Source organism: Frieseomelitta varia, unplaced genomic scaffold, assembly GCF_011392965.1.
Source record: "Frieseomelitta varia isolate USP_RPSP 00005682 unplaced genomic scaffold, Fvar_1.2 scaffold_933, whole genome shotgun sequence".
Lineage (NCBI taxonomy): Eukaryota > Metazoa > Arthropoda > Insecta > Hymenoptera > Apidae > Frieseomelitta > Frieseomelitta varia.
The window spans coordinates 26,530-51,289 of record NW_025110738.1 but is presented as its reverse complement, the minus strand read 5'-3'; the positions used below and the strand labels follow the sequence as shown (position 1 = coordinate 51,289).

Genomic DNA, 24,760 nt, shown 5'->3' with positions numbered 1-24,760 from the left:
ATATTCTGTGTAGAACGTTGATTACTGTTAAATCATATCATAACTACAAATTCACTATTACCGAAAACATAATTCTTACAACTAATATGATTGTTTTATAATTTATTTAGATAAAGGAAAATATTTAAATAAATATTGTCTTCTTGCCTGTGCGGTCTGAAAGATGATTGAATGAAAAATGATTAGCGATTGAAACGTTTCAAATTAAGATAACATAAAGCGCCACATAGTGCGAAGTATATAAAATACCGTCGGTGCACTTCCGGTCCGTTTTTCTGACAAGTATCTGATGGCTGTCTGACATTTCGTTTTTGATAATTTCATTGAATTATGTTCGTGAAGCACGTTATTTATTTGCATCGATGAAACAATAGTTCATATATGTTTTATTAAAATAAAGGACGCAATCGTCAATAAACAAAATTTCGCAATCCGGTAAATATATGCACGAGAGGTAAGGCTGATAAAATATCGTTATCAGGCGTGCCACCGGCAAGGGTTAGAATTCCGGCACGCTAATCGCCTAAAATTTTGTTAATTTTACCACTTTTTAGAATACGCTGTAACATTTGGCAAAATGATCAAAACAGGAGAGGATAACCTAAAACTTCAATACCAGCAAACAGTGTAAATATTTGTTAAATCCTCGCTTTATTTCATTTATTGGTGAACAAAGTAACAATTTTTGTACACTTCTACATCTCTTTTATTCATAATAATTGATGCTTTTGTTTTTTATCTGCTTTTTTTTATTGCGCCACGTTAATACAAAGAAAATTTTCGAATTTTTTTATGTTAATCAATAATCTTTACGATTAAATTTATCGACCTCGTTTTAATTACTTCTTTATTGTTAAATTTTCTTTTTTTCATATACGTATAAAGATTGTATGCTTTACGTAGGGAATTCACTGGGCAAGAAAATCAACATTCAGTTGAATTATATAGTACCAATGTTGTTGTTATTCCTTCGCCAGGAGGACATAATCATGGTAGTTCGAAGGTGAAACTAAAAAATATTGTTGATTTTACATGGGAGCATAACTTTTATCCAGGACAATTATTAGCTGTTCATATGTCTGGAAAATATTTAGCTTATGGTATAAAAGGTAATCTTCAAATTCAAATATAAATTACAACTATTTTCTTGTCATTTAAATTTAAGAAAGTAACATTATTTAGTTGGTAATGGAGGAGGTATGGTTAGAGTTGTATATAAAGAAATGGAACAAAGAGCTCTGTTAAGAGGAATGCGTGCAGCAATACAAGATCTAGCTTTTGCACATGTTTCAAATGCAATTTTGGCATGTGTTGATTATTTGGGAAATCTTTTTATACATAACATCGAATCAACACCATCTGAATTGTTATGCAGTTTATTGCTGCAAGTAGATGCAGAAGATATATCTCCTACCAGTCATCGTGTGATATGGTGTCCGTATATTCCTGAAGATGTACCATCAGATGGAGATAAAGTTTCAAAACTTTTAGTTCTAACTCGTGGTTCCAAAGTAGAGTTGTGGTCAGTTAATACTGTTTCAGCAAGATTCAGATCAATAGAGGTGAATGTGTACCTTACTTACAGATTATAAAATCCATACAAAATGAACAAAGTATCCAACTGTTTGACTAAATGATAGGCAACTGATCCAGCTGTAAAGGAAAATGGAGGCATGCTAGAAATAGACCAACATTCTGACACAATCATAGAAGCAACATTCAGTCCAGATGGTACAGCTTTAGCTACAGCTAGTTTCGATGGAGAAGTCAAATTCTTCCAAGTTTACTTACATAGCAATCCTCATGGTAATCAAGCACAACCTCGTTGTTTACATCAATGGAGACCACATGGTGGACGACCTATTTCCTGCTTGTTCTTCCTAGATGATCATAAAACATACCATCCAGAGTAAGCAGTGCTTAAAAGGGTATTCTATTAAATTCATTTTATCATTAAAATTATAGTTATAATGATTATTTTATTTTGTTCCGTAGAGTTCAATTTTGGAGGTTTGCCATAACTGGATGTGACAATAATACAGAATTAAAAGTTTGGTCTTGTGAAGTGTGGTCCTGTTTGCAAACCATTAAATTTGCACCAACACCTTCTACCGGTAAATTACCGGTGTTGAAAGCCGGCTTAGATCTTAGCGCAGGATATCTTTTATTATCAGATATATACAACAAAGTTCTCTATATATTAAGTCTTACAAAAGATAATGATGAAGTAACATCAGTAAATTCAATATCAGAATTCCTTCTCCCATATCCAATATTGAGTTTTGGAATTGTTGACGCTGGTCTACGTAAAGTACGACCCACTGGCGAATCACTGGAAGACTTATGTCCTTGTGAAGAAGATACCGAAGAGCAACTTGTTATTAGGATGTACTTAGTCCAACCAAAGTCATTACAAGAATGTCACATTGCTTTTAAACCTGCCTCACAAGTGAGTGGTAACTGCCTCATGGATACACTGACTCATGATGCACTGGGCTACAATGAAGACTTACCAGATATGGGAAATGTTAATCACAATGGGATTTCAGGGGAGAATTGTGAAGAAAATCGTTCCTTATCTACTACAATTGAAACAACAACAAATCATAATACTAGTTTAAATCTAATGACACCTGATGCATTCAGTTCGCCTGCTAAAAAAGAAAATAATGAATTAGATTCTCGCCCTAGTAGTCCAGAATTAGATAAAGTCTTATCTCCTAGTCCCTCGCTTGCACAAGCGGTACAGGCTCTAAATGCAGATCCACCATTAGCCACAAGCGAGTTAGAAGAACAAGCACCTGCAAGTAGTAATAGCAGCCCATCCAGAGAAGTAAGAGAAATTTTATCCCTTTCAAAAGATGAAGAAGCAGAAACTGAAAATAAACCAGAAACTACCAATACTGCTGATGAAGATTGGCGTAATATTCCGATGGTATTATTAAAAGATGTAAGCAGGCACGCAATGCAAGAAGCTGATGGATTCACAAACGACGAAGAAAAAAGAAAAAAATTAAAAGACGAATCAAAATCGACGACACATACTAAAGGAAATGCTGAAAATACCTGGCAAACAGCAAATGAATTAAATACTCTTGAGTTAATAAATAAAATAGAGTCAATTTTAGAAATAATTCAAGATCAACGACAAGAATTAAGAGAATTACGTACTGAAGTGACTAGATTAAGACAAGAGACACCAATTTCCACGCGAATAGACTCTGCTTTAACACGAGCTACTCAACAACAAACTGCAACTTTTGAACAAACGTTATATGGCCAAATGGCTCGCCAACACGAATTCCTTAAAACACTTGAAACAACAATTAAAGATAAAATTGAAACTACTTTACCACGTATTATAGAAAACACAGTAGAACCGTTAAAGCATCAACTTAGATTAGATTCTGCTCGAATGGATGAACTCTTAAAAAAGAATTTAACAGATTTAATTAATAGTAACCATATAAAAGATACACTTACTACGGCAGCAATGAATGCAGCAAAACCAGCATTAGACGCAGCATTTAAAGAAGCTTTTACAAATGTTCTTCTACCTGGCATGGAGAAAGCATGTCAAACAATGTTTAGACAAGTACAAGATGCTTTTGTTAGGGGTACTCATGAATGTAAGATATCTGATACAATTTTTAAAAAATACCAATATATCTAATTTTATATAAAACATTTTTCTTATTTTTTTTAGATCTTCAAAATGTGGATGCAATTGCTGATAAACAATATCAACAAAAAAATGAACAACAAAGTGAAGCATTATCCGCATTAGTTCGCAAAGAATTACAAACCGAAATAAATAGAGGTTTAATTATTCTTCAAGGAGAAATGACATATATTCGTGATTTTATTAAAGATCATTTGAATCAACAACTTTCTGAGATAACAAATGCGCGGTAAGTGTATCATAAATTATTATATCAAAAGAGTTTTTATAAAAAGATTAAATCAATCTTATATATTATTTATAGTTCACGAGCTACTACACCTGCTATACCAGTATCTGCAGTTGCCGATGATAAAGCGCGAGTTATATCTCTTCTTCAACGAGGACAATTAAATGCTGCCTTCCAACAAGCTCTTAGTGCTAGTGATTTAGGATTGGTAGTATTAGTTTGTGAAAAAACAGAACCATCCAGAGTATTTTCTTCAGTAGGACCTCAAGGTCAAACTTCAAGATGTATTTTACAACAACCTGTAATTCTTTCACTTGTACAGCAGTTATCTGCAGATTTAGGACATCGTACAGAGCTCAAGCATAGGTAATTTTTTATTAATAATACTTAATGTTAAATAAAATTTTCTGATTTTTTTATGTTTATTTAATAGGTGGCTTGAAGAGGCAATATTAAATTTAGATCCTAATGATCCAGTGACACGAGAACATATGGGTACTGTGTTAATGACTTTGCAAACTCAGTTGGCTACTTTTGTAGCAGCTAATCCAAGTCACAGTTCTATTCGGCGTATGAAAATGTTAGCTATGGCTGCACGCGCACTTTTAAATCAACAACCTTGATGTTACATACGTATGGAGTAGAGAAAACCCATTAACATCAGGTTTTATATGTTTTGTTTAAAAAATACCTTAATCTGAAAGTAATATTCACATTATCTTCATGTTAAGACTGGCAGTAATTTACATAGAATATGACAGAATATTGTATAACGACTTATCGTTAGCAGTTTACATAATTTGTCGCAACTTGCACCTATAATCTTTTTAATTTACGAAGCATATACGTTTATAAAATATTCGAGAATTTACCAAAAAATTATTTTCTTGACCTTAAATAAATATTATATAAATGTATTATACAATATAACTAAAGTGATATAAATGAGATTGTCGTAAAAATAATGACACAATACATAATAAAAACAACTTAAATTATAAATTATTTTATCGATTATTAATAAAGTTTTATTAATCACCAATATTATTCTGTTGATATAAAAATTTAATAACTTTTATGATATACAGAAAAGATTTATTTTTAATAATTATAATTACATTTTTTGATAGCATTTTTCTGTAAAATTATGCTATGTATTGTTCTTATATTTAAAGCGAATTTCAAAATATTTCTACATATGATTAATATACATTTTCTTAATTCTCCTAAATGTTAACTTTGTATTAATCTATAGATAATGCATTTCATGACATATTGTATAATACACATTAAATCTTATAGCAATTAAATTTTAATTAGAATTTAAGTTATAAGCTCTAATGACTTTTTTAACGGAAGAATGTTTCATAAATTTTGTGTTTAAAAACTATATGTATTTTGAAGTATTTCTGCTCCATATTATTTTACTTTACCTTTATCTCGTTCGTTTTTCTCTTAATCAATACGCTGCTAACTGTAACAAACCAAGATATTCTATATTTCTTACCATGAAAAAATAAACATTTTAAAATTAATAAATTGTATCTCAAATTTTATAATATATTAAATTAATATATGAAACAATTTTAATGCACCTTATTAAGTATAACGCGTATATGAACAAATAATCAAAATTCATCTTTTATTTATGTATTATTTCATATCATAACAAATGTATAGTTTCAATATTCTCAATTTATATAATTCTTAAATGAATGTAAATAATGTTCAATTTATATGCATTTATATTTCCTTTATATTTTTGTATGTTTCCTACATATAAAAAGTTCCTAGTTCAAAATTTATGTCGTGCTTGTTATATGATTAAATATTAGAGTGAAGATGTAATATACATATATATAGTGTTATACATCTTACTTAATCATAATGTGATTCCATTTACTTATTTTTCTTATTCTTATTAAATATAATCATTAGTACTACTTGCATAGTATGAAGGAATATAAAGAATAGAATATTTCAAAATGTAACGAATAATTATATATATTCACGAGTAAAATCGAATAGTATTATACAATATTGTATAAAAATTGTTAAAGCAACTTTACAATGTACATGATTGTGAAATTTTTTAGTTACAACTTTCAATGTTTTTTATTACATAAGCATAGATATCATATTTGTATACTTTATGTATTCATAAGTAACAATTTTACTAGGAAAATAAGTACATATATTTATATTTATGGATGAATTCATTTTATATAATTGCTCTGATTATTTCAATTTTGTAAACTAAAAGAAGAAATATGTGTATCATAAATAAAAGTAAATTTACATAAATTTTCAAAATTCATACAAATATTATGTACACAGGTTTCTTCAATTATGCATTTATTTAACTTATTTTATGTTTCCTGTTTATTCTTTATTTCTGCAATCAATGCTTCTTTAATATGAGCCGCTATTTTCATTTTCTTTCTTTTCTTATTTCTTCCAGATTTCTTCTCTTCAACATTTTTTGAAACTTTTACTTGTGTTTTATTTTTATTTTTCTTCAAACAACTAAGAGGATTTGGGCCACCTTTTTTCTTCTTCTTTTTTAATTTTACTTCTGTTCCATCAGTTATTCCAGCTATTTCTTTTAATACTTTAACATTTTCTTTTTCCCATTCAGTCATTCCTAATCCTTTACAAATATTTTTAGCATATTCACGACTAACTTGTGAAGGTGCTTCCAAAGTTGGTGCTTTACCATGTAAATATAATATTGGAGCACCTGGAATTTTTCTTAAGCAATCCTGAAGTTCTCTGTCTTGTGTAGCTATGATATACCTAGAAAAAATATAACAAACATATACATACAATATCGTTAACTTTTAATCTCTACCTAGTGAAACTTTTGTTATACCTGAATGAATTATTTTTTCTAACCATAGATAGTAAACATTTTGTGCCACTAATTGAATATTTTTCGTGTCCACATTTATGTATAGGATATTGCTTAACAATTTGCATAGCACCACTAACTGCTTTTGAAAATGAACTTAATTTTTCTGTTTCCAAAATAATACATGGTGTAGTTAATAATTTTACTTCAGATTGAAAATACTTTGATAACTGATCTTGTATATTAAACTTATTCTAAAAAGAATTAAAAATTATTACAAATTCACATAAAATATTAATTCTAATTACAATGACTTAAGTATATACATATATTTTAATGCAAACCTCTAACGCAGCTAAAGTAAATGTACCATCAATAAGAACTTGAAACGGCGATCTAAATTTAAAATTGTTAACAAAAAAGCCTAAATTTCTTCTTGCTTTTTTTTGACGGACTGTTTTCATATTGTTATTTTTTAATACACTTCAAAATGTTCATATATACATTTAACCTCTAAAGATTTAACCTCTAAAGTGCTGTAATAAAATGACAAAACATCGTAGGGATAGCTTCTATAAACATAAATATATCTACAAATATAGAATACAGAAAAATCACTTTTTATATAATTTTACTGCTAAAATTAACATAAGAAATATAACCTCTATGGCTATGTTAAAAGTGGACTGAATACCTGAAGGTGTTCAGAAGCAAAGTAAGCGTCGTATTGCCTTAGTGATAAATTTAAACACAACTACTACATAATTTGTATACCATTTCTGAAAAAAAATTTCATTATCGATTTCATTCGTAAAAGAAATTTATCAAAATGTAAATATTTACACAGTATTTTCACATTAATATTAATTTTCGCATTTATATATCAAAACTTAACCTTACTCTTTTATATAAATTTCATATGATACCTATAATTTTCCTTTTCAAATTTCCATCAATATTTAAATTTTGTACTAACAAAAAAAAAAAAAACTATTTTTAGGTCTTCTTTAACTAAGCCAAAGTCTGAAATGACTCCTGAGGAATTAGCAAAACGAGAAGAAGAAGAATTTAATACTGGACCACTTTCGGTATTGACTCAATCTGTGAAAAATAATACGCAGGTTTTAATTAATTGCAGAAATAACAAAAAATTATTAGGAAGAGTAAAAGCATTTGATAGACATTGCAACATGGTTTTAGAAAATGTGAAAGAAATGTGGACTGAACTTCCACGTACTGGAAAAGGAAAAAAGAAGGTGAAGTACTATAAGTAAAAGACATTTTACTAAAGTTTATAATTGAAAATATAAATGAACAATTGTTTCTGTTTAGGCAAAGCCAGTAAATAAAGACAGATTTATCTCAAAAATGTTTTTGAGAGGAGATTCTGTCATTCTAGTTCTACGAAATCCTTTAGCAACAGCATCAGGAAAATAATTTTATAAATAAGTTCACTATTTTATAACTATTATTTGATAAATAAAAACTTCAAAATTAATTATTTAATTAAACACAAATGTGTATAATTTATTTGTGTTAACAATTATATTTTGAACTTAATAATATACTTTTTGTTATATTTTAATTATAAAAATGAAACAGTATTAAGCAAGACATGACATTTATTTGTAATGAATTATACATAAAATCATTAATCTTTCTCAGCAATTGCAGTAAGATGCTTATCAATTTCTTGTTCCGTTAAGGTTCTGAAATACAAAAACAGATATTTATTAGATATTTATTTTATATAGCCATTTTATATATGAAACAGAAATAATAATAATAATATAATTACCGAAATTTGGGATTGTCCTTTGACACAACACCAACTTCTATCTCTGAAGGTTTAAAATCCACTGATAAAACAGTAGATAAACATGTAATTGCTAACTGTATCGTTTCATCATGATCATAGTTTTGTTTCTTCTTCAATTTTTTTTCCAAATAAGAATTGGCTTCAGTTTGTTTAGCACCAACAGAAATGGCTCTATAACCACAATAATATCCTGCAGGATCAGCTTTATAAACGCAAGGGCCTTTTTCTTTATCATATGAAATAAGCATCATAGAACATCCAAGAGGCCGCATCTCTGCATTTTGCGTATATACTTGACTAATGTCTGCAATACGTCTGCATAATGCATCTACAGGAATTTCATACTCATATTTGTATTTAAAATGAGCTGCTTCGTATCTTGCACGTTGAACTTGAGATCTGCTATCAGCTAAAATAGATATCAGAAAAAAGTCATTAATAAAAAAAATTAATAAATATAACAACAAAAGAAAAAATCTAAATATTTATATAACAATGATTGAGAGAAATCCTTTTTATTTCAATCATTGTTATACAAATATTTAATTTTTCCTTTTATTATATTATATTTATAAATTTTCCTTATTAAAAATTCTTTAACAATGATTGTGCCTACCTATCATGCCTGTTACGAGGCAACCGATGTGCTCAGTGAGTTGAAAAATATGAGTAACACTGGAAGCATCAAGCAGCTTATCCTATAAAGCAAATATCCTTAAATTTGATAAGTTTCCATTATTTACAGAATGTTCCTTAAATATTATATTACATGGATCGGGAAAGAGAGGATAATATAAAAAACTAATAGAAATAACAATAACAAGAGGTTATCTTACAGGCACTTTCTTTTGTGTAGCAAAAACAGCTGTTTCGACTCCTTTTACAGCAACAGATGTCAAACCACTTTGATTTATCGCTTTAAACGCATACTCTGCAAAATATTTAATACTTTTAGTTTAAAAAGTTCAAAATTGCTGATCACGCTGTCATGGTTTCCGCATAGAAAATTAGTGTAGAAGTTAGTAATTTGAAAGACATCGATCAAGAAAGAAAAGCTACTTGTGTTTTAATACAAAATATTTTCATAAATCTTACCTACTTGGTAAAGTCGCCCTTCAGGTGAAAAAATTGTAATATGTCTATCAAAACCAGCACTACTACCGCGCGCCATATTCGCAAATAATGTTAATGGTTGCCTTTAAAAGGTGCAGGCAACTTTTTGAAACGTCAAATCATGCAAGATGTGTATTAAGGTAATTTACATTGAACGACATAAATATTTATTGGATCGATTTACACGTATTGTTCTTATATTCATTTACAATAAATATAATCACAACCGACATAAAATTTGATTTTTGGCAAATTTTTAAATTTATCTATCAATTACTCTTACGATTTTAATGAATTTTTTTTACATAAAATTATTCTTTTTAACATCTTTATTTAAAAATTAAATAATAATTAAAAAAGGATAGTTCTTTAGTATTGTTAATTAAAAGTTCTTTAATATTGTTAATTTTGAAGAAATATTTCGTTCTAAAAGTAATGTGTTTTGTCATGAATATTTTTGTACATAAAAGCACTCATATTAGTAGACTCTATTATAATTATTTAGGAAACATATTAACACTTCTACGTGAAAAAATGAAACCGTTTAAATTGAAGTTTCTTTATTAACAATACATATATACTACATATGCATGTACCCTATAAATAAAGTTCGCGATATCTCTTAACATCTCAAACTTGTTTTGATCGAGATCGAATCTGATTGATTTTATACATGTAACTCAGCGTATATATGTGACACACATCGATATGGATATACATTGAACATCAGATTAAATAAGCAATGGAAATCTTATCTAAATTACTTTACTTAGTTACATGAGTATGTTATATGTGGCGTGTTAAATGATACGTATTTCTTAAAGTACTCTGCTGATATTAAAAACTTTTCCAGTACGCTGTGATACACCACTCAAGCGACGCTATTTACCAAAGTACAAATGTCTGCATCAACAGGTAAAAATATTTTATATTAATCGATATTAAACGTTTTATAAAAAAAAAAAAACATTTGTACAGGTTAAAGATATTATTTATATATTATTCATAAAAACTGTACATTATTGATCGCATGAGATTTTTCTGAGTAAATAAACTTTTGACATAAGTGTCGATCATATGACCTTCCACAAGATTCGCTTTATTTCTTTTTTATGTTCTAAACATATAGTGGTTTGTGAAACTAATAATAATTTTTACAGTTTGTTATACATTCTGTATAATTGAAATCAAATCGAAACCCGCGTGAGTCTGTATTATGTACTGTTTATTGTTCTGATTGAAACAAAATCCATATGACGATTAAAATTTATATTATGATTCATAGCATTCGAAAATTGTAAGTAATGTATATATATGCAATATATTATAATATATATAATAAAACAAAATATATAATGTATTGATTGATTGTATGTTTATATTGGATAATGTACTTTAATGCATTGATATAATATACACATAATATAAATTTTGTATATATGCATAAAAATTAATACATGCATGAAAATTTTCAGGTGATAGAAACAGCCTGAAAAATGGCACAGAAGCTCTAAAGGAAGAATTTGATCCTACTGGTTAGAATCTCTGTTTTTATGAAGAAATTATTTCAAATTCAAGTTCTATGTATCATCTATTAGATCAATATTTTATAGAACATCAGCATATTCGATATAATCCCTTGAAGGGAGAATGGGTGCTAGTGTCACCTCATCGAATGAAACGACCATGGGGAGGGCAAATCGAAACAGATATAGAAGAAAATCTCCCAGATTATGACCCAAATAATCCACTTTGTCCAGGCAATATCAGAGCTAGTGGACAAGTAATGCTTTTAAATAACTAATAACTAAAAGGATCTATACGACTTTTTGATTTTAAATATTTTTATTTCCTAGATAACTCCAATATATGAAAATACATATTCATTTGTCAATGATTTTCCTGCATTATTGGAATCAGTTCCTAGTCCATCTAAATCAGAAGATGAATTATTTCAAATGGATGCTGCCAGAGGTACTTGTAAAGTAATGTGTTTCCATCCAAAATCAAATGTAACAATAGCACTTATGAAAATTTCTGAAATTAAAGAAGTGGTTAAACGGTATGTTAGTAATTTAGTTTGCTAACATTAAAAAACAACTAATTAACATTTTATGTAATAAATATCATTGTGATTTAGTTGGATTTTTGAAATGCTCGAGTTGGGAGAAAAATGGACTTGGGTACAAATTTTTGAAAACCGTGGTGCTGTAATGGGTTGTAGCAATTCACATCCTCATTGTCAAATTTGGGCTAGTTCTTTTTTACCAAACGAAGCTAAAATAAAAGATAAATATCTCAGCGATTATTATAATCGTAATAAAAAGCCGCTTCTGATAGATTATGTACAGAAAGAGCTTTTCAAAAAGGTAAAGTATTATCAAGAAAATTTAAATTAAAATTTTTTAATTTAAGTGTGGTTTATATTATATATAGGAGCGTATTGTACTGGAAAATCGAGATTGGGTAATTCTAGTACCATTCTGGGCAATATGGCCATATGAAACTATGGTACTGCCCAAGAAACAAATATCTAGGATGCAGGATTTATCAGAAAGTCAACAAGAATCACTAGCAGCTACTATGAAAATATTGTGTACCAAATATGATAACTTGTTCCATTGTTCTTTTCCTTATTCTATGGGTTGGCATGGTATGGTTTATTATTAAATATGTTCATTTTAAAAAAAAGATTAATCATAATATTTAATTTATTTTACGTGAAGGAGCGCCAACTGGACCATATGTAAAACAAGATTATCCTTATTGGACTTTTCATGGAATTTACTTACCGCCATTATTACGTTCAGCGACTATAAAAAAACATATGGTTGGTTATGAACTTCTTGCACAAGCACAAAGGGACTTAACACCAGAACAAGCAGCAGAAAAATTAAGAAATTTATCAGATACCCATTACAAGCATCCAGAAACCAGTTTAACGAGTTGTGAAATAGAAAAGTATTCTAAATGAATTAATTCGCTTTATATATAACTATATATTTTTATAAATGTATGTATCATTCACATATACATTATTTATAAAAATGTAACGTCGAACATCACATAATGATACACACACATTAATTTTATGAATAAAATTCAATAAACATGAAAGTAAATAATTACAATTTTATGTTGTTAATATACAGGAAATGTACAATCAATTTTTTTACTCCAAGCATGAATGCCGCCAATTACATCTTTTATTTCTATATTACTTCCCTTAAGTGTTTCTTGAAGACTTTTTACAGCTTTCTGTGAATCATTTCCCCTTCTACATATAACATACACTAAAACAAATATATACATACATTTTAACATAAACAAATATATACTTACAACTTTAACATAAAATATTAAAATATTAAGTAAAATATACATACAATTAGCATCATTGTGTTGTTTCTGTATTTCTTGTATTCTATTTCTTATTAATGTTACTTTTTCGTTATTATTAATGTCACGCAATGGTATATTTATAGAATTCTTTAAATGACAAATGTCAAATTCTTCAGTCGATCGTACGTCGATTAAGAGATGAGCTTTTGTACCTAATTTGAATGTTGTATTATATTCTTCCACGCTTATTCTTTCTTCATTTTTTAATAAATTTAACTTGGGCTCTTTATCATTTGCTTTTGCACCACAAAATTGTTCATAATCAATTAATTTGTATAGAGTTGGATGTTCACCGCAAATAGCGCAGTTCCTATTTTTACCACGTAAGTTTATCTTACGAAACTTCGTTTCTAGTCCATCAAATAATAGAAGTTGACCAGATAGTACATGCGGGAGATCGAGTACTATCTTCAACGCTTCTAGTGCTTGTAGGACACCAATGGTACCAACGGCTATAATTAAATTAAGAAGTGAATGTTTTTTAAGTAAAAAAATCAATAAGTTAATTAAAAAATAATACCTGGACCAAAAACACCACCATCCCCACAATTTGTTACTGTTTCTGGAGGAGGAGGTTTAGGAAATATGCATCTATAGCAAGGTCCATTGTAATTAAATACAGATAAGTGACCTTCAAATTTTAATGCTGATCCAGATACTAAAGGTTTATTACTTAGAACACATGCGTCATTCAATAAGTAACGTGTAGCTACATTATCAGTAGCATCTATCACTACATCATAAGCTTTTATTATATTCAAAGCATTACTGCTATCTAGTTGAATTTTGTATGGAATAACATTAACATCACTGTTTAAACTGAAATTAATATAAATACATCATGAATTTTATCTCATCAAACAGGTACTCAACATATATACTTATAATATCTGTGCTGATCTACTACATTTATATACAAGTACCGATTAAGATTTTCTGCAGCAGCATTTACTTTTGGTGTCCCAATATGTGTTTCTGCATATAACAATTGTCTATGAAGATTGTTAATTTCAACATCATCATAGTCAATTATACCAATTTGTCCAGCACCAGCAGATGCTAAATATAATGCAGCTGGACATCCAAGTCCACCTGCTCCTACAATCAATATCGAGCTGTTTTTTAATTTTATTTGACCTGAAATCGTATAATGAAACATGTTATAGATAAATAGAAACTATTGGGGAAAAATAAATAAAAGATAAATAAAAATATTAAAAAGCAATAAATTTTGTGTAAAATCAATGTTTTAATTTTAATATTTTATAAATAAGATACACCTTTAATACCAATTTCTGGTAAAAATATTTGTCTGCTATATCTTAATATTTCTCCGTTACTCAAACCGTAATCTTGTAAGATTTGTTTTTCGCGCCTCAGAGCAACTAGTTGAGCTTCCTTTATACGTAACAATTCACGCAATTCAGTAATTTGATTCATTAATTCTTTCTCGTCCATTTCTCTAGAAAAATATGTTTTCAACACATTATTAATCTACTGGCTTAACAAATGGCTTAAGAAAGTAATTAAAAAAGTAATAAAAAATTAATATTTTTTATTAAAAGAAACCACTTAGGTTATACTAACATCTATCTAAAAGATGGTCAGTTGGAAAATTGTATTACAGAAATAGTAAATGCATATATATGTAAGGAATAATAGATAAAACTTAAAACGTAGTAGAGTGAAAATAACTGTAATCTTTAGTATTGTATTATTAATCTTGAATATTATCACTTTTTTTTAATGCTTTACAATCACACACATGTATGTATATATCTACATATGTTATGACATCTACACACATTTCACATTTAAGACGCAATACGCAAATGATATTGACACTACATTTTACGTATTGGTGTAGATAAGGCGCTTAAATTAAATCTTTTAATTAACCTTTAATTTCTTCCAAGTACATAGTAGATAAAACTAGTATAGCAAGAATAAGAATTTTAGTATACTTAGTACTTCATATTTTTAATATGACTTTTAATGAATATTTACTTTTGAAATAATATTTAACCATTTTATTTCACTAGTAGAGGAAAGAATTTTTCTTTAACTTTTTTAAATATTCATTGTCGCAGACTTATATTAAGTAAATTATAAATGAAACAATTACAAATTAAATTACAGTGTTTCTAAAGCTCTCCACTCTACAACAACGTGCGTGAAACATATCTTCGGGTGGATACTATGACCGCGTGGTTTTGTGAGCGTCCCAAGAAATTAAAGAGGAAAGAGGTAGCGAGATCTGGAATGATTAAAAATAGCTAGTTCATTAAAAATTACGATGTATTTTATTTCGATGATCTTTACGAGATCTGTGTATTTATTTGCACAGTGTCGTGCGCAATAACTTTAATAGTCTTGGGCAAAGGTAGGAAGTTGATTAATGTCACGGTCAGTGAGGTTCTTGACGAAGTATATGCAGGAAAATCATAGTTTTGTAAGTGACAACTAGAGTATTATTTGTGAAGAACTTTAATTATAATATACATTAAGATGGTGGAACCAATTTTTAATTATCAGTTCCGTCTGATACTGATTGGTGACAGTACAGTCGGAAAAAGTTCATTGCTGAAATATTTTACCGATGGAAAGTTCGCAGAGGTATGTAGTGATTCTAACCGTTATCGTCAACAAGGTTGATAAAAATTGATTATAAAAATATCACGTCTATATTTTGTTCTCTTGTTATTTTTCATAATGTTGAAAAAAAAGAAAATTGTACCGCAGTCAGTGTCAAAATTGAAATTAAAATAAGATTTTATGTTTTATGTTTTTGTAGTATTTCCAATTTTTCTGAGCTAATAATATTTACGTAGTTGATTGCTATATTTTTAAATAAAGAATTCAAGACGATACAAAAATGTCTAAAAACTATAGTGTCCTGAGAATTTTTATAATGTGAAATGAATTAGTTCTAATATTCAGTTATAAATTATTGCATGCGTTATATAATTAATAGATCAATGAACAATAAACAAAAAAGTTCCTTTGAACATTTTTATGTTTCACCTTTAATTTGTCATTGACCTTCTTGTACAGTATATTTTTTTTTAATAAAATAAAAAATAATGTGTTTATACTTGATCTTTTTATACTTAATATGATTATATATATCTTATTTGATTAGCTTTCAGATCCAACAGTAGGAGTAGATTTTTTCGCTAGATTAATTGAATTAAAAGATGGAACAAAGATAAAATTACAATTGTGGGACACAGCTGGCCAAGAAAGATTTAGGTATATTATTACATATTGTATTAATATTATAATATTCTATTGAAAAGAAGAAATATAAGATATAAGCTAATACATGTAGAATAATGCAACATATTGTTTATCTTAGGTCAATTACAAAATCATATTATAGAAACTCTGTTGGAGTCTTACTTGTGTATGATGTCTGTAATAGAGCAAGTTTTGAACATATTCCTCAATGGATGATGGATGCTCGCAGACATATCGAACCACATCGCCCTGTATTTGCATTGGTAGGTTGTAAATTAGATTTAGTTACCAATGGGAGTAGACGAGAAGTTTCAAAGGAAGAAGCAAGAGCTTTTGCTGACCAACATGGAGTACATCATATTGAAACCAGTGCAAAGACTGGAATTAATGTTGAAGAGGCATTTCGAATAGTTACACAGGAAGTTTATAGTAGAATACAGACTGGTGAATACAAGTTAGAAGATGGTTGGGATGGAATAAAAACTGGATTTTATAAACCTAGTGGTTTTGATTTTAATCTAATTGAAGCAGAACCTGCAGAAACTTCTTGTTGTTAAACGAAAATTTAGTTTATTAAGGATGCAGTTGTTTGTAACAATGTTCAGGATGCAGTGGTAGTAAATTTTTTAAGTTTTCCTAAATCTTGATATTAAGGGAAAAAATGACAGATATAAAAAATTTTTAGATTAATATTATTTAACGATAATGAAGGAAAATCATATTCTTACATTCCACTGCATTCTAGTTTTAGAAGAGAGACTTACAATAAATGTGTATAAATCTTGATTAGACATTTTTGTACATAGCTTGTATAAACAAATGATTATATGTCATTGAAGCACATGGGCATTGAATTAGAGTTTTTTTTATCTTATTTAAGAAATAAAATATTTCGGTATGGAGAAAGTTTATAGTATAATTATAACTATAATATTTTTTGAATTTTATGAAATTTATGAATTAATGATTTTGTATAAGAAAAAAATGATGGCTGTGCTTCTTTGTCAAAATGATCTTTTAAATGCTGTAGTAAAAATTTATTGTCAAATCTGGAAATGTAAAACTTTTTTATTATAATACGGAATATTTATTTCTGGCGAGAACGATATAAATTTAGGAAAAATTCTCAAAATAAAAGAGTAAATGTTTGCGTTTTACATACAAGAATTATTAGTAAAAAATTATGTCGGTTATATTGATTTATTATTTCCTAAATTTTTAATTTCAATGCCACAGTTTGTAATAATGTCACATAGAAGAGCCAAATTTATGTATATACATATGTTCGTATTGTCCATATTTAATTAAAGCCAAACAAGATAATACATCAGTAATTACATTAATTAATTTATAAAACAGTAAGAAACGAACTATGATGTATGTGTTCTAATTTTAAAACAACATAAAGTTATTCTGTACATATTATATTATATAATTATATCAAGATATAAGAAAATCTTGTTATAAAATAATAGATAGTGTATTATAATTTGTATAAGTTATTATAAATTTATCTGCTTTATTATATCTTTATCACAAGACATGTCAGTTTGAAATGATATAAGAAATTTATATATCTAATGTAATATTTTTAATATAACTAATTTTTATTGAATGATACATTTTATACTTTTTCATATCAATCTTTTAAAAAGAAAGTTTTTGACTTCCAAGCTATAAGTTAAGAATATAAACATTTGCATATTCTTAATGCAGGAATAAATAAGTCCAATAAATTTCATTCAGATAAATATTATTTATGTGATTTGCATTTCTCACTGCAAGTCTAAGTAGAGAGATGTTTATTTCTATACAGTAACGGATGTTATTTATAATAAATAATGTATATTAAATAGTGTGTGGTGAAACCTGCGTTTGTATAAATAATGTAAGTAAATGCAGCACGAATAGAATTTATTTATGAAATTTTATACTCATTAACTGTGGCATAAGACAAAACTTAGTAAATACTGCGAATTAATAATATATAACTTATCATTACATTTGTATAGCTATATAACATTTATTTTTTTGTCAATGTAGTAATAACGTGTACATATAATATTGTAATATGCTAATTACAAAATGACTTTTGCATCTATAAGAAATGTAAATTTGTTTCTTTCTGTTTTAAAATATTTTTTTGTATATAGAAATTAGCAATGTTACATTGAAGACATGGATCATAAATCTGTGTTATATTGTTTTAATATGTGAATAAAATTATAATTGTACGTAATACGCGAAAAATGGAAACAAACATACATATATATATATATATGCTTTAAAATGCATATTTTGTAAGAATTGTTTTCTCAAAGTTTATTTTATGTATAATTTGACAATTTTAGGAATATGTACACTTTTGTGCACTACACATTTATACATAATCATGTTGAAGAATAAACATTATAGAATTATATATTATTTTTTGATAATGTAATGCATGATATTAATTGACATTATTTTCTGTGATATATATCAGGAAATTATGAATAATTTTTACGTGTTTGTTTCAATATAAATTAATTTTCTTATTTTTTTTTTAGAATAAATTAATCACAGGACAGAGAAAGAGTATTTCTATTAAATTTGATATTGATATTTTTTATTTATAATATGTATATAAAATGTACTGTGTGTTTTGTATAGTTTGAAGGCTATTATTTTTACAGGCTGTAACAAATTAGTCAAAATATCGATCAGATATAGTTTCATATTTAATGTACAATTAATGTAGAATATATACAATATTTACAAGTCAATGTTCTTTTGTCCTTATGTAATGATTAAATTATACAGATCTTTTGTAAACTAAATATTTATATCTGAAATGTAAAATGTTCGAGTACAACTAAAATATTATATATTATTATTGGCAGTTACTTATTCACGTAAGTATAAAACATTAGCTGAAAAGTATGTAATTAATTTTATAAGAAAATAAATTGAAAAAAAAATGATTTAAATGATATTATTAATAAGAAGTAAATAAGTAAAATCATTATCAAGAAATATAGTTGAATTTGTTTTCATTTTGGTAAAATAATATTAAAAGAATTAATCAAATCATTCAAAGATAAGAAAACATAAATTGTATCTTAAACACATATAATTTGTAAAAGTCATAAATATTTATATTACTTTAAAGTTGCTAAATTATATACATGCTTACATTATGCTGACATATGTTTTACAAGCACCTATGTATGTAGCAATAATTATATTATAAATTAATAACTTGCATAGATTTTTTATCGATAACAAAAACGTAGTTTACTATGATATTTGTAATATATTTATATATCTTTTTTAAATTAATTTATATACTATAAAAGTAGTATTAAAAGTGTATAACTTTTTAAATGTTATATAATCTTTTACTTTTAGCTTGGCAATTAATAAAATCTTTAATGTATATAACAAAACAATAGCGTATTAAATTGTTCACAAGATTAAATTTAAGTTAAAAATGGTAATAGTAATCTTATTAATAACATAAAATTTTATATTTATAGTCCTAAAGTCCTTTTGTTATAAATTCTTATTTTTAATAATATTTATTATCTTGGAAGATAAATCTAAATAATTTAATTATATTTAAAGTGACTAGAAATGTTGCTATATATTTGGCTATTAATACACATTTCTTATTTTGGCAAGAATGATGATGCAAATTTACGAAATTATGAACAAGTTTTTAGAAATATTCTATTTAGAATTTATAACATTTACTTTTGAATATTATTTTCTAAAATTATTTACCTGTACATCAAGCAATTGAATATATATATTTTGTATGTACAAAACAATTTACTATCTGCGGATTATATACATAAAAATCATCTTCTAAGGGAAGAAAGGAGATACAATTTTGGAATTATAAACAATTTGTTATGAATATGGAATGATTAAATCTCAATTCTAATGGGAATGAATTATCAGGTAAACTCGATGTGCAATAAAAATATTAAAAACTGATACAGAATGAAGGATGTGGAATAATATTAGAATTTATATATTCCAAATTGTGAATAATTTTTCTTCAATCGATTTCTTTTAATTTGATACCTCATTTGCTGATCATTTCAATAAAGAAAAAAAGAGTAATAATGTAAAATTACATAGTTGAAAACTTAAAATGGACGGACTTTCAATAGAAAAACGAAATCCAGATATTGATGAAGTTTTACACTACATATAAATAGTTTTATTTAACTTACTATGATTTCAATTAAGAAATTTTAACTAAATGATGAAATCAGCTGAGGTTTTAATCACTAATAACATTTTGAAATGTCAAGTAAATTAAAAGAAGATTAGAAAATGATATGATTATCTAATGGAGTTGTAAAACTGATAGATCAATAATAATGTGATAATACAAAGTGCTCAAGGGACATAATTTTGCAATGTCGATGCGGAAACGTATGCCTACCAGACTAGTATTCATTGGATACATATTGGTAGAGCTTACACTTTCCGCTTCTTTGTAGACTAAGGTGGGCCCTAGAAGTACCTACAACATAACGAATATTTTATTAACATGTTATCTTTCCAAAACTTTGATTGATTATACGAAATATCTAAAATATTATCTAAAATATTTTTGAGGATAATTACTGATACCAACCAATATTTATTTTTGTCCAAGCATTTTATCTTGAAATGTTCCTTCAATTATCTATGATTATATTTTGCATCTAATTTAAAGGCGATTCATGAGAAGATATTCTTCATGATAGTTTATCCTTTACTTTTTCAACAGTTGCATTTATATAATAAGTAAGGTATTGACATTGCAAGAAATCACTTATTACATAGTTTTACTGTTCCAATGATTCACACCCAAATAAAACATATTCTTCTCTTGACAACCAAAATGGGTTACCTTCTATATATTCTGGCGGTGTTTTGTCTAAAATAATAATTAGAATAAATTAATTGTATCTATATAAATATGATTTTAACATAAAAATTAGTATATATTTACCAGGATGCACAGCTAAAGGCACATATGTGGAACCCATTGCAACATTCCAACTATGAGTACCAGGACAACTTCTCACTTCTAATATCTTGCTATGTTCTGGTAATAATTCTCGTAAATCTTTAGTTAATCTTAACCCAAAACCTGAGAGATGTGTATTGCCTCCAGTAAGCAAAATGTGTGAAAGACAATCATGCAATATATCTTCTGATAAACCAGAAGTTACATCTTTTATCACTTGTGGTAAACCAAGATTAATATACATCATTTCAGGAGCAATATATAACTCTGAACCTAAGGAAACTCTCTAAAAATATGTAAATAATTATTGTAATGTTAAATATGATAAAACTTTAACTCTATGAATAAACATGTAAAATTTACTAACCAAAAATTGCTTATTATCAGCATAGCTTCGAACTCTCACTTTGATACATTCCCCAGTTTTTTGTCCTACTCTCTTTTCTTCATTTTTAATATTGTAACTTAATCTACATCTTTCTTTAATAGGTAGTGTATCTAGATATGATATAGGAATATGATAACATCCTTTTAAATACCAATGCATAGCTTGTTTTAAATGGTAAGCTACATGCCAACCACCAACAGGTAACAATCTCCAACGTTGTGGCATAACACGTCCACCAATTACAACAGCTACTGTTGTACTTAGAGCACCACTATCAACTACCACACAAGTTTCCACATCCAGCATTGCACATGCTGCTAAAGGCTTAGGAACCAGACAAACTCTAGAAATTTAATTATTTTTTAAAAGCATATTTTCTTTTTATAACATGTCTTTTTCTTTTCTCACCTTGATACTTTGACTTCTTGAAACAAATAATGCAATAATTGTTTCCTTAACAGTGGATGCATAGCTAATGGTTCACAAAACATTAGCACTGCATTAGGTTTTCTTAATGTCGACGTTAATCTCATCTGATGAAACAAGTGACCGACAAATGTTTTAAGAACAGGAAATGTTCCATCACTTAATAATGCCTCTGCCGGACTAACAAGATCAACATTTGGAATTCCAAGTACCTCAACAGTATCAGTGCAATATCCATTTATAAGTTTTTCATAAATTGGATTTGGTCTTGCATAATATGCTGGATCATTCTGATGAGTAATCAATCTCTTTTTTTCTCTGTATAATTTCACAGAATTGCAAAAAACACAAAAAGGACCGCTAGGTCTTGGAATTTTAGCTGTTGCTAATTCAGATAATTTCAATAATTTAAACTTTTTAGCTAGTGATTTCCCATCACATTTAGGACGTGCACTGCTACTTGGAACATTTTGCGTTTGTTCCAAATACGTTTCATTATTGTATTTTGGTACGCCAAACATTGAAAAATGTCTTCTTAATTCAAAATGTGGTGCAATAACCCATGTGTATTTATTTCCAATCTCAATTACTACTTTCGCACTAGAACCTTCAACACAATTTCTTTGACATGTGTAACCACTGCAGTGACGACATTTTGGGAAATGAACATTTTCTCCTAATGTAATTACCATGTACAATCTGTAACACATCGCTTTAAAGCTTATGTTAAGTAACTGTAAACACTTTATATCTGGAAATCTAAAGTGCACCTTCGAAATCAACTGTAACCACTTCATTTTCCTGTGAAAAACATGAATGAATTGTACAAACAGTTGACAGCAATAGTTCTTTCAAATTGTGCATATTTCAATGAAATTAATCAATGATAAATTTCTTTTCTACAATAATTTATTTGATTATTACGAAACTTGCCAAAGCATTATTTAAATTTAGAACCCTGCATTGCAAATTTACAACAATAATAATTTTTATTCATTGCAATGATAACTTTTATTAATTTTATAAGTGAGTTGTTGGCTTCAAAGTACTTTTGTCATAAACTTAACTCAAACTCACCACAAGTAATCAGTGTCTGAAGCTTTTCTTAAATATTTGCATGTATTGCCTATAGCAATAATGTCAGGTACATCGCAGTATAATAAAATTTTTATCCAAATTTCTTCAGGGAAGATCGAAGGATCCATAATTACTAATAAAAATGATACAAAAGGTACAATTAGTAGTTACTAATACAAGATTGCAGACACTCCCCAGAAACAGTGAATACGTTAGTCAAGTTCAAGGTTACAATGATGAAAATAGTGAATCAATATGTTATCGACACATGATACTTCACTAGGAATTACCACAATGCTGATAAAACCTGTCATGAAACTAATAATAAATGTTGTTTCAGATGAGATACACGATACCTATCGCTATAAATAAGATAGATCATGGTTATTTTTTTTTTTTTTTGTTCACTTCACCAACTTTGATATGTACTTGGATTCACAGACAAGATGTACCTCGTCTGCGCCAATGACTTTTTATGTCGGTATTTCAGATGACGGGTCACGAAACCCTGTAAGATGCTTGGTCTACTCATGTATCTCGTTGGTGTTTAAACGTAGAGTGCGCTAAAAAACCAATGATACAGACGAGGTCACAATACCTCGTCTGTGCTTTAGTCAATGGTGTTACATTTGATGCAAAGCGATTTGTGGGAAATCTATTTGTTTAAGTCCGACTAAACTTGACTCGTATTACTTATTTATGTCTGGATACATGTTGACTTGTATTACTTGCTTATATCCGATTATACTTTGATCTACACTACTTGACCCCCAAAATATGAGGCACGAAAGAATTGAATGTCCGATTTATCCCAGATAGCTAATGATCAAATATATTGCCTACTCTCGCTGCTTATAACGCAGAAGGCATAACCACGTATCAATATTGGCTATTGTTCTTGTCCCCTTCCTTGTTTATCACACGATATATGTGATATCTGTCTTTGTTTCACGCTATTGCGTTTTTTATTTGTGAATATAGTGATTATGATAATTTATATTTATATCACAATACTATAAATAAATAATAACTCCGTAATTAATTTTAGTTGTTTATATAAAAATATTATCAATATCACGAAATATACAATTACTAATAATTTAATGAAGATTACATAATGGAAGTTAAATGACGAAATAACGAAATAACGAATGAAGAATTTCTACTATGGCTACAATATATATAAGTAAACATTTCTATGGTGATAATAAAATTAATAGCTATTTTTAGTAGAAGTAGAGGTCGCTACAGGAACAAAGGAAGTGCTGCCATCTATCGGAACTGTTTCAAACTATGTAATGAGATTGTAGCGACCTCTACTTCGAAGAATTTAGATCAACGACATCTATGTTCCGTCGAGATGTGTATTTAATATAAACAACAGAATATTTAAAAATAGCTATTAATTTTATTATCACCATAGAAATGTTTACTGACACATATATATTGTAGCCATAGTAGAAATTCTTCATTCGTTATTTCGTTATTTAACTTTCATTTATAGAAATTATTCGTCATTTAA

At 27.8% G+C, this 24,760-nt stretch overlaps 8 protein-coding genes across 15 annotated transcripts; 4 read left to right on the top strand and 4 right to left on the bottom strand.

Annotated features, from left to right (window-relative positions):
- Window positions 1-271: 271 nt before the first annotated feature.
- On the top strand, window positions 272-4,915 carry LOC122537836 (enhancer of mRNA-decapping protein 4). The gene is made up of 9 exons (XM_043671438.1): window positions 272-454; window positions 555-627; window positions 904-1,109; window positions 1,183-1,562; window positions 1,641-1,909; window positions 1,996-3,629; window positions 3,707-3,911; window positions 3,987-4,277; window positions 4,345-4,915. The coding sequence occupies exons 2-9, from the start codon at window positions 578-580 to the stop codon at window positions 4,532-4,534; spliced, it is 3,225 nt and encodes a 1,074-aa protein (XP_043527373.1). The 5' UTR covers window positions 272-454; window positions 555-577; the 3' UTR covers window positions 4,535-4,915.
- Window positions 4,916-6,210: 1,295 nt separating this feature from the next.
- Window positions 6,211-7,548, bottom strand: LOC122537842 (rRNA-processing protein UTP23 homolog). Of its 2 annotated transcripts, none has more exons than XM_043671448.1 (4): window positions 7,457-7,548; window positions 7,107-7,298; window positions 6,784-7,016; window positions 6,211-6,707 (listed from the first exon to the last, which is right to left on the bottom strand). In XM_043671448.1, exons 2-4 carry the CDS (start codon window positions 7,224-7,226, stop codon window positions 6,281-6,283), a joined length of 780 nt encoding a protein of 259 aa, XP_043527383.1. In that variant the 5' UTR covers window positions 7,227-7,298; window positions 7,457-7,548; the 3' UTR covers window positions 6,211-6,280. The 2 variants fall into 2 exon arrangements, with proteins under 2 accessions (XP_043527383.1, XP_043527384.1); XM_043671449.1 differs by having other exon boundaries at window positions 7,381-7,465.
- LOC122537846 (probable small nuclear ribonucleoprotein Sm D2) lies at window positions 7,392-21,282 on the top strand. Of its 3 annotated transcripts, XM_043671455.1 has the most exons (4): window positions 7,455-7,593; window positions 7,763-8,018; window positions 8,095-8,211; window positions 21,271-21,282. In XM_043671455.1, coding segments are annotated over exons 1-3 (363 nt in total). In that variant the 5' UTR covers window positions 7,455-7,591; the 3' UTR covers window positions 8,200-8,211; window positions 21,271-21,282. The 3 variants fall into 3 exon arrangements, with proteins under 3 accessions (XP_043527391.1, XP_043527390.1, XP_043527389.1); XM_043671456.1 differs by lacking the exon at window positions 21,271-21,282 and having other exon boundaries at window positions 7,392-7,477; window positions 8,095-8,251; XM_043671454.1 differs by lacking the exon at window positions 21,271-21,282 and having other exon boundaries at window positions 8,095-8,251.
- Window positions 8,367-9,843, bottom strand: LOC122537844 (proteasome subunit alpha type-6-like). Its single transcript, XM_043671450.1, has 5 exons — window positions 9,677-9,843; window positions 9,418-9,512; window positions 9,198-9,279; window positions 8,561-8,990; window positions 8,367-8,471 (listed from the first exon to the last, which is right to left on the bottom strand). The coding sequence occupies exons 1-5, from the start codon at window positions 9,750-9,752 to the stop codon at window positions 8,414-8,416; spliced, it is 741 nt and encodes a 246-aa protein (XP_043527385.1). The 5' UTR covers window positions 9,753-9,843; the 3' UTR covers window positions 8,367-8,413.
- On the top strand, window positions 10,230-12,825 carry LOC122537841 (probable galactose-1-phosphate uridylyltransferase). 2 transcript variants are annotated; one of them, XM_043671446.1, is made up of 8 exons: window positions 10,230-10,427; window positions 10,546-10,609; window positions 11,170-11,229; window positions 11,308-11,477; window positions 11,551-11,756; window positions 11,835-12,063; window positions 12,131-12,347; window positions 12,421-12,825. In XM_043671446.1, the coding sequence occupies exons 2-8, from the start codon at window positions 10,594-10,596 to the stop codon at window positions 12,666-12,668; spliced, it is 1,146 nt and encodes a 381-aa protein (XP_043527381.1). In that variant the 5' UTR covers window positions 10,230-10,427; window positions 10,546-10,593; the 3' UTR covers window positions 12,669-12,825. The 2 variants fall into 2 exon arrangements, with proteins under 2 accessions (XP_043527381.1, XP_043527382.1); XM_043671447.1 differs by having other exon boundaries at window positions 10,230-10,475; window positions 10,548-10,609.
- Window positions 12,730-15,314, bottom strand: LOC122537839 (adenylyltransferase and sulfurtransferase MOCS3). Of its 3 annotated transcripts, none has more exons than XM_043671445.1 (6): window positions 15,234-15,314; window positions 14,377-14,558; window positions 14,020-14,233; window positions 13,617-13,915; window positions 13,081-13,548; window positions 12,730-12,987 (listed from the first exon to the last, which is right to left on the bottom strand). In XM_043671445.1, exons 2-6 carry the CDS (start codon window positions 14,552-14,554, stop codon window positions 12,836-12,838), a joined length of 1,311 nt encoding a protein of 436 aa, XP_043527380.1. In that variant the 5' UTR covers window positions 14,555-14,558; window positions 15,234-15,314; the 3' UTR covers window positions 12,730-12,835. The 3 variants fall into 3 exon arrangements, with proteins under 3 accessions (XP_043527380.1, XP_043527379.1, XP_043527378.1); XM_043671444.1 differs by lacking the exon at window positions 15,234-15,314 and adding an exon at window positions 14,680-15,008 and having other exon boundaries at window positions 14,377-14,556; XM_043671443.1 differs by lacking the exon at window positions 15,234-15,314 and adding an exon at window positions 14,684-15,007.
- Window positions 15,462-18,876, top strand: LOC122537845 (ras-related protein Rab-39B). 2 transcript variants are annotated; one of them, XM_043671452.1, is made up of 3 exons: window positions 15,462-15,548; window positions 16,239-16,348; window positions 16,455-18,876. In XM_043671452.1, the coding sequence occupies exons 1-3, from the start codon at window positions 15,495-15,497 to the stop codon at window positions 16,891-16,893; spliced, it is 603 nt and encodes a 200-aa protein (XP_043527387.1). In that variant the 5' UTR covers window positions 15,462-15,494; the 3' UTR covers window positions 16,894-18,876. The 2 variants fall into 2 exon arrangements, with proteins under 2 accessions (XP_043527387.1, XP_043527386.1); XM_043671451.1 differs by having other exon boundaries at window positions 15,489-15,712.
- On the bottom strand, window positions 19,003-23,703 carry LOC122537838. Its single transcript, XM_043671442.1, has 6 exons — window positions 23,239-23,703; window positions 22,144-22,962; window positions 21,715-22,078; window positions 21,330-21,633; window positions 20,970-21,254; window positions 19,003-20,855 (listed from the first exon to the last, which is right to left on the bottom strand). The coding sequence occupies exons 1-5, from the start codon at window positions 23,364-23,366 to the stop codon at window positions 21,163-21,165; spliced, it is 1,707 nt and encodes a 568-aa protein (XP_043527377.1). The 5' UTR covers window positions 23,367-23,703; the 3' UTR covers window positions 19,003-20,855; window positions 20,970-21,162.
- Between the last annotated feature and the right edge of the window lie 1,057 nt (window positions 23,704-24,760).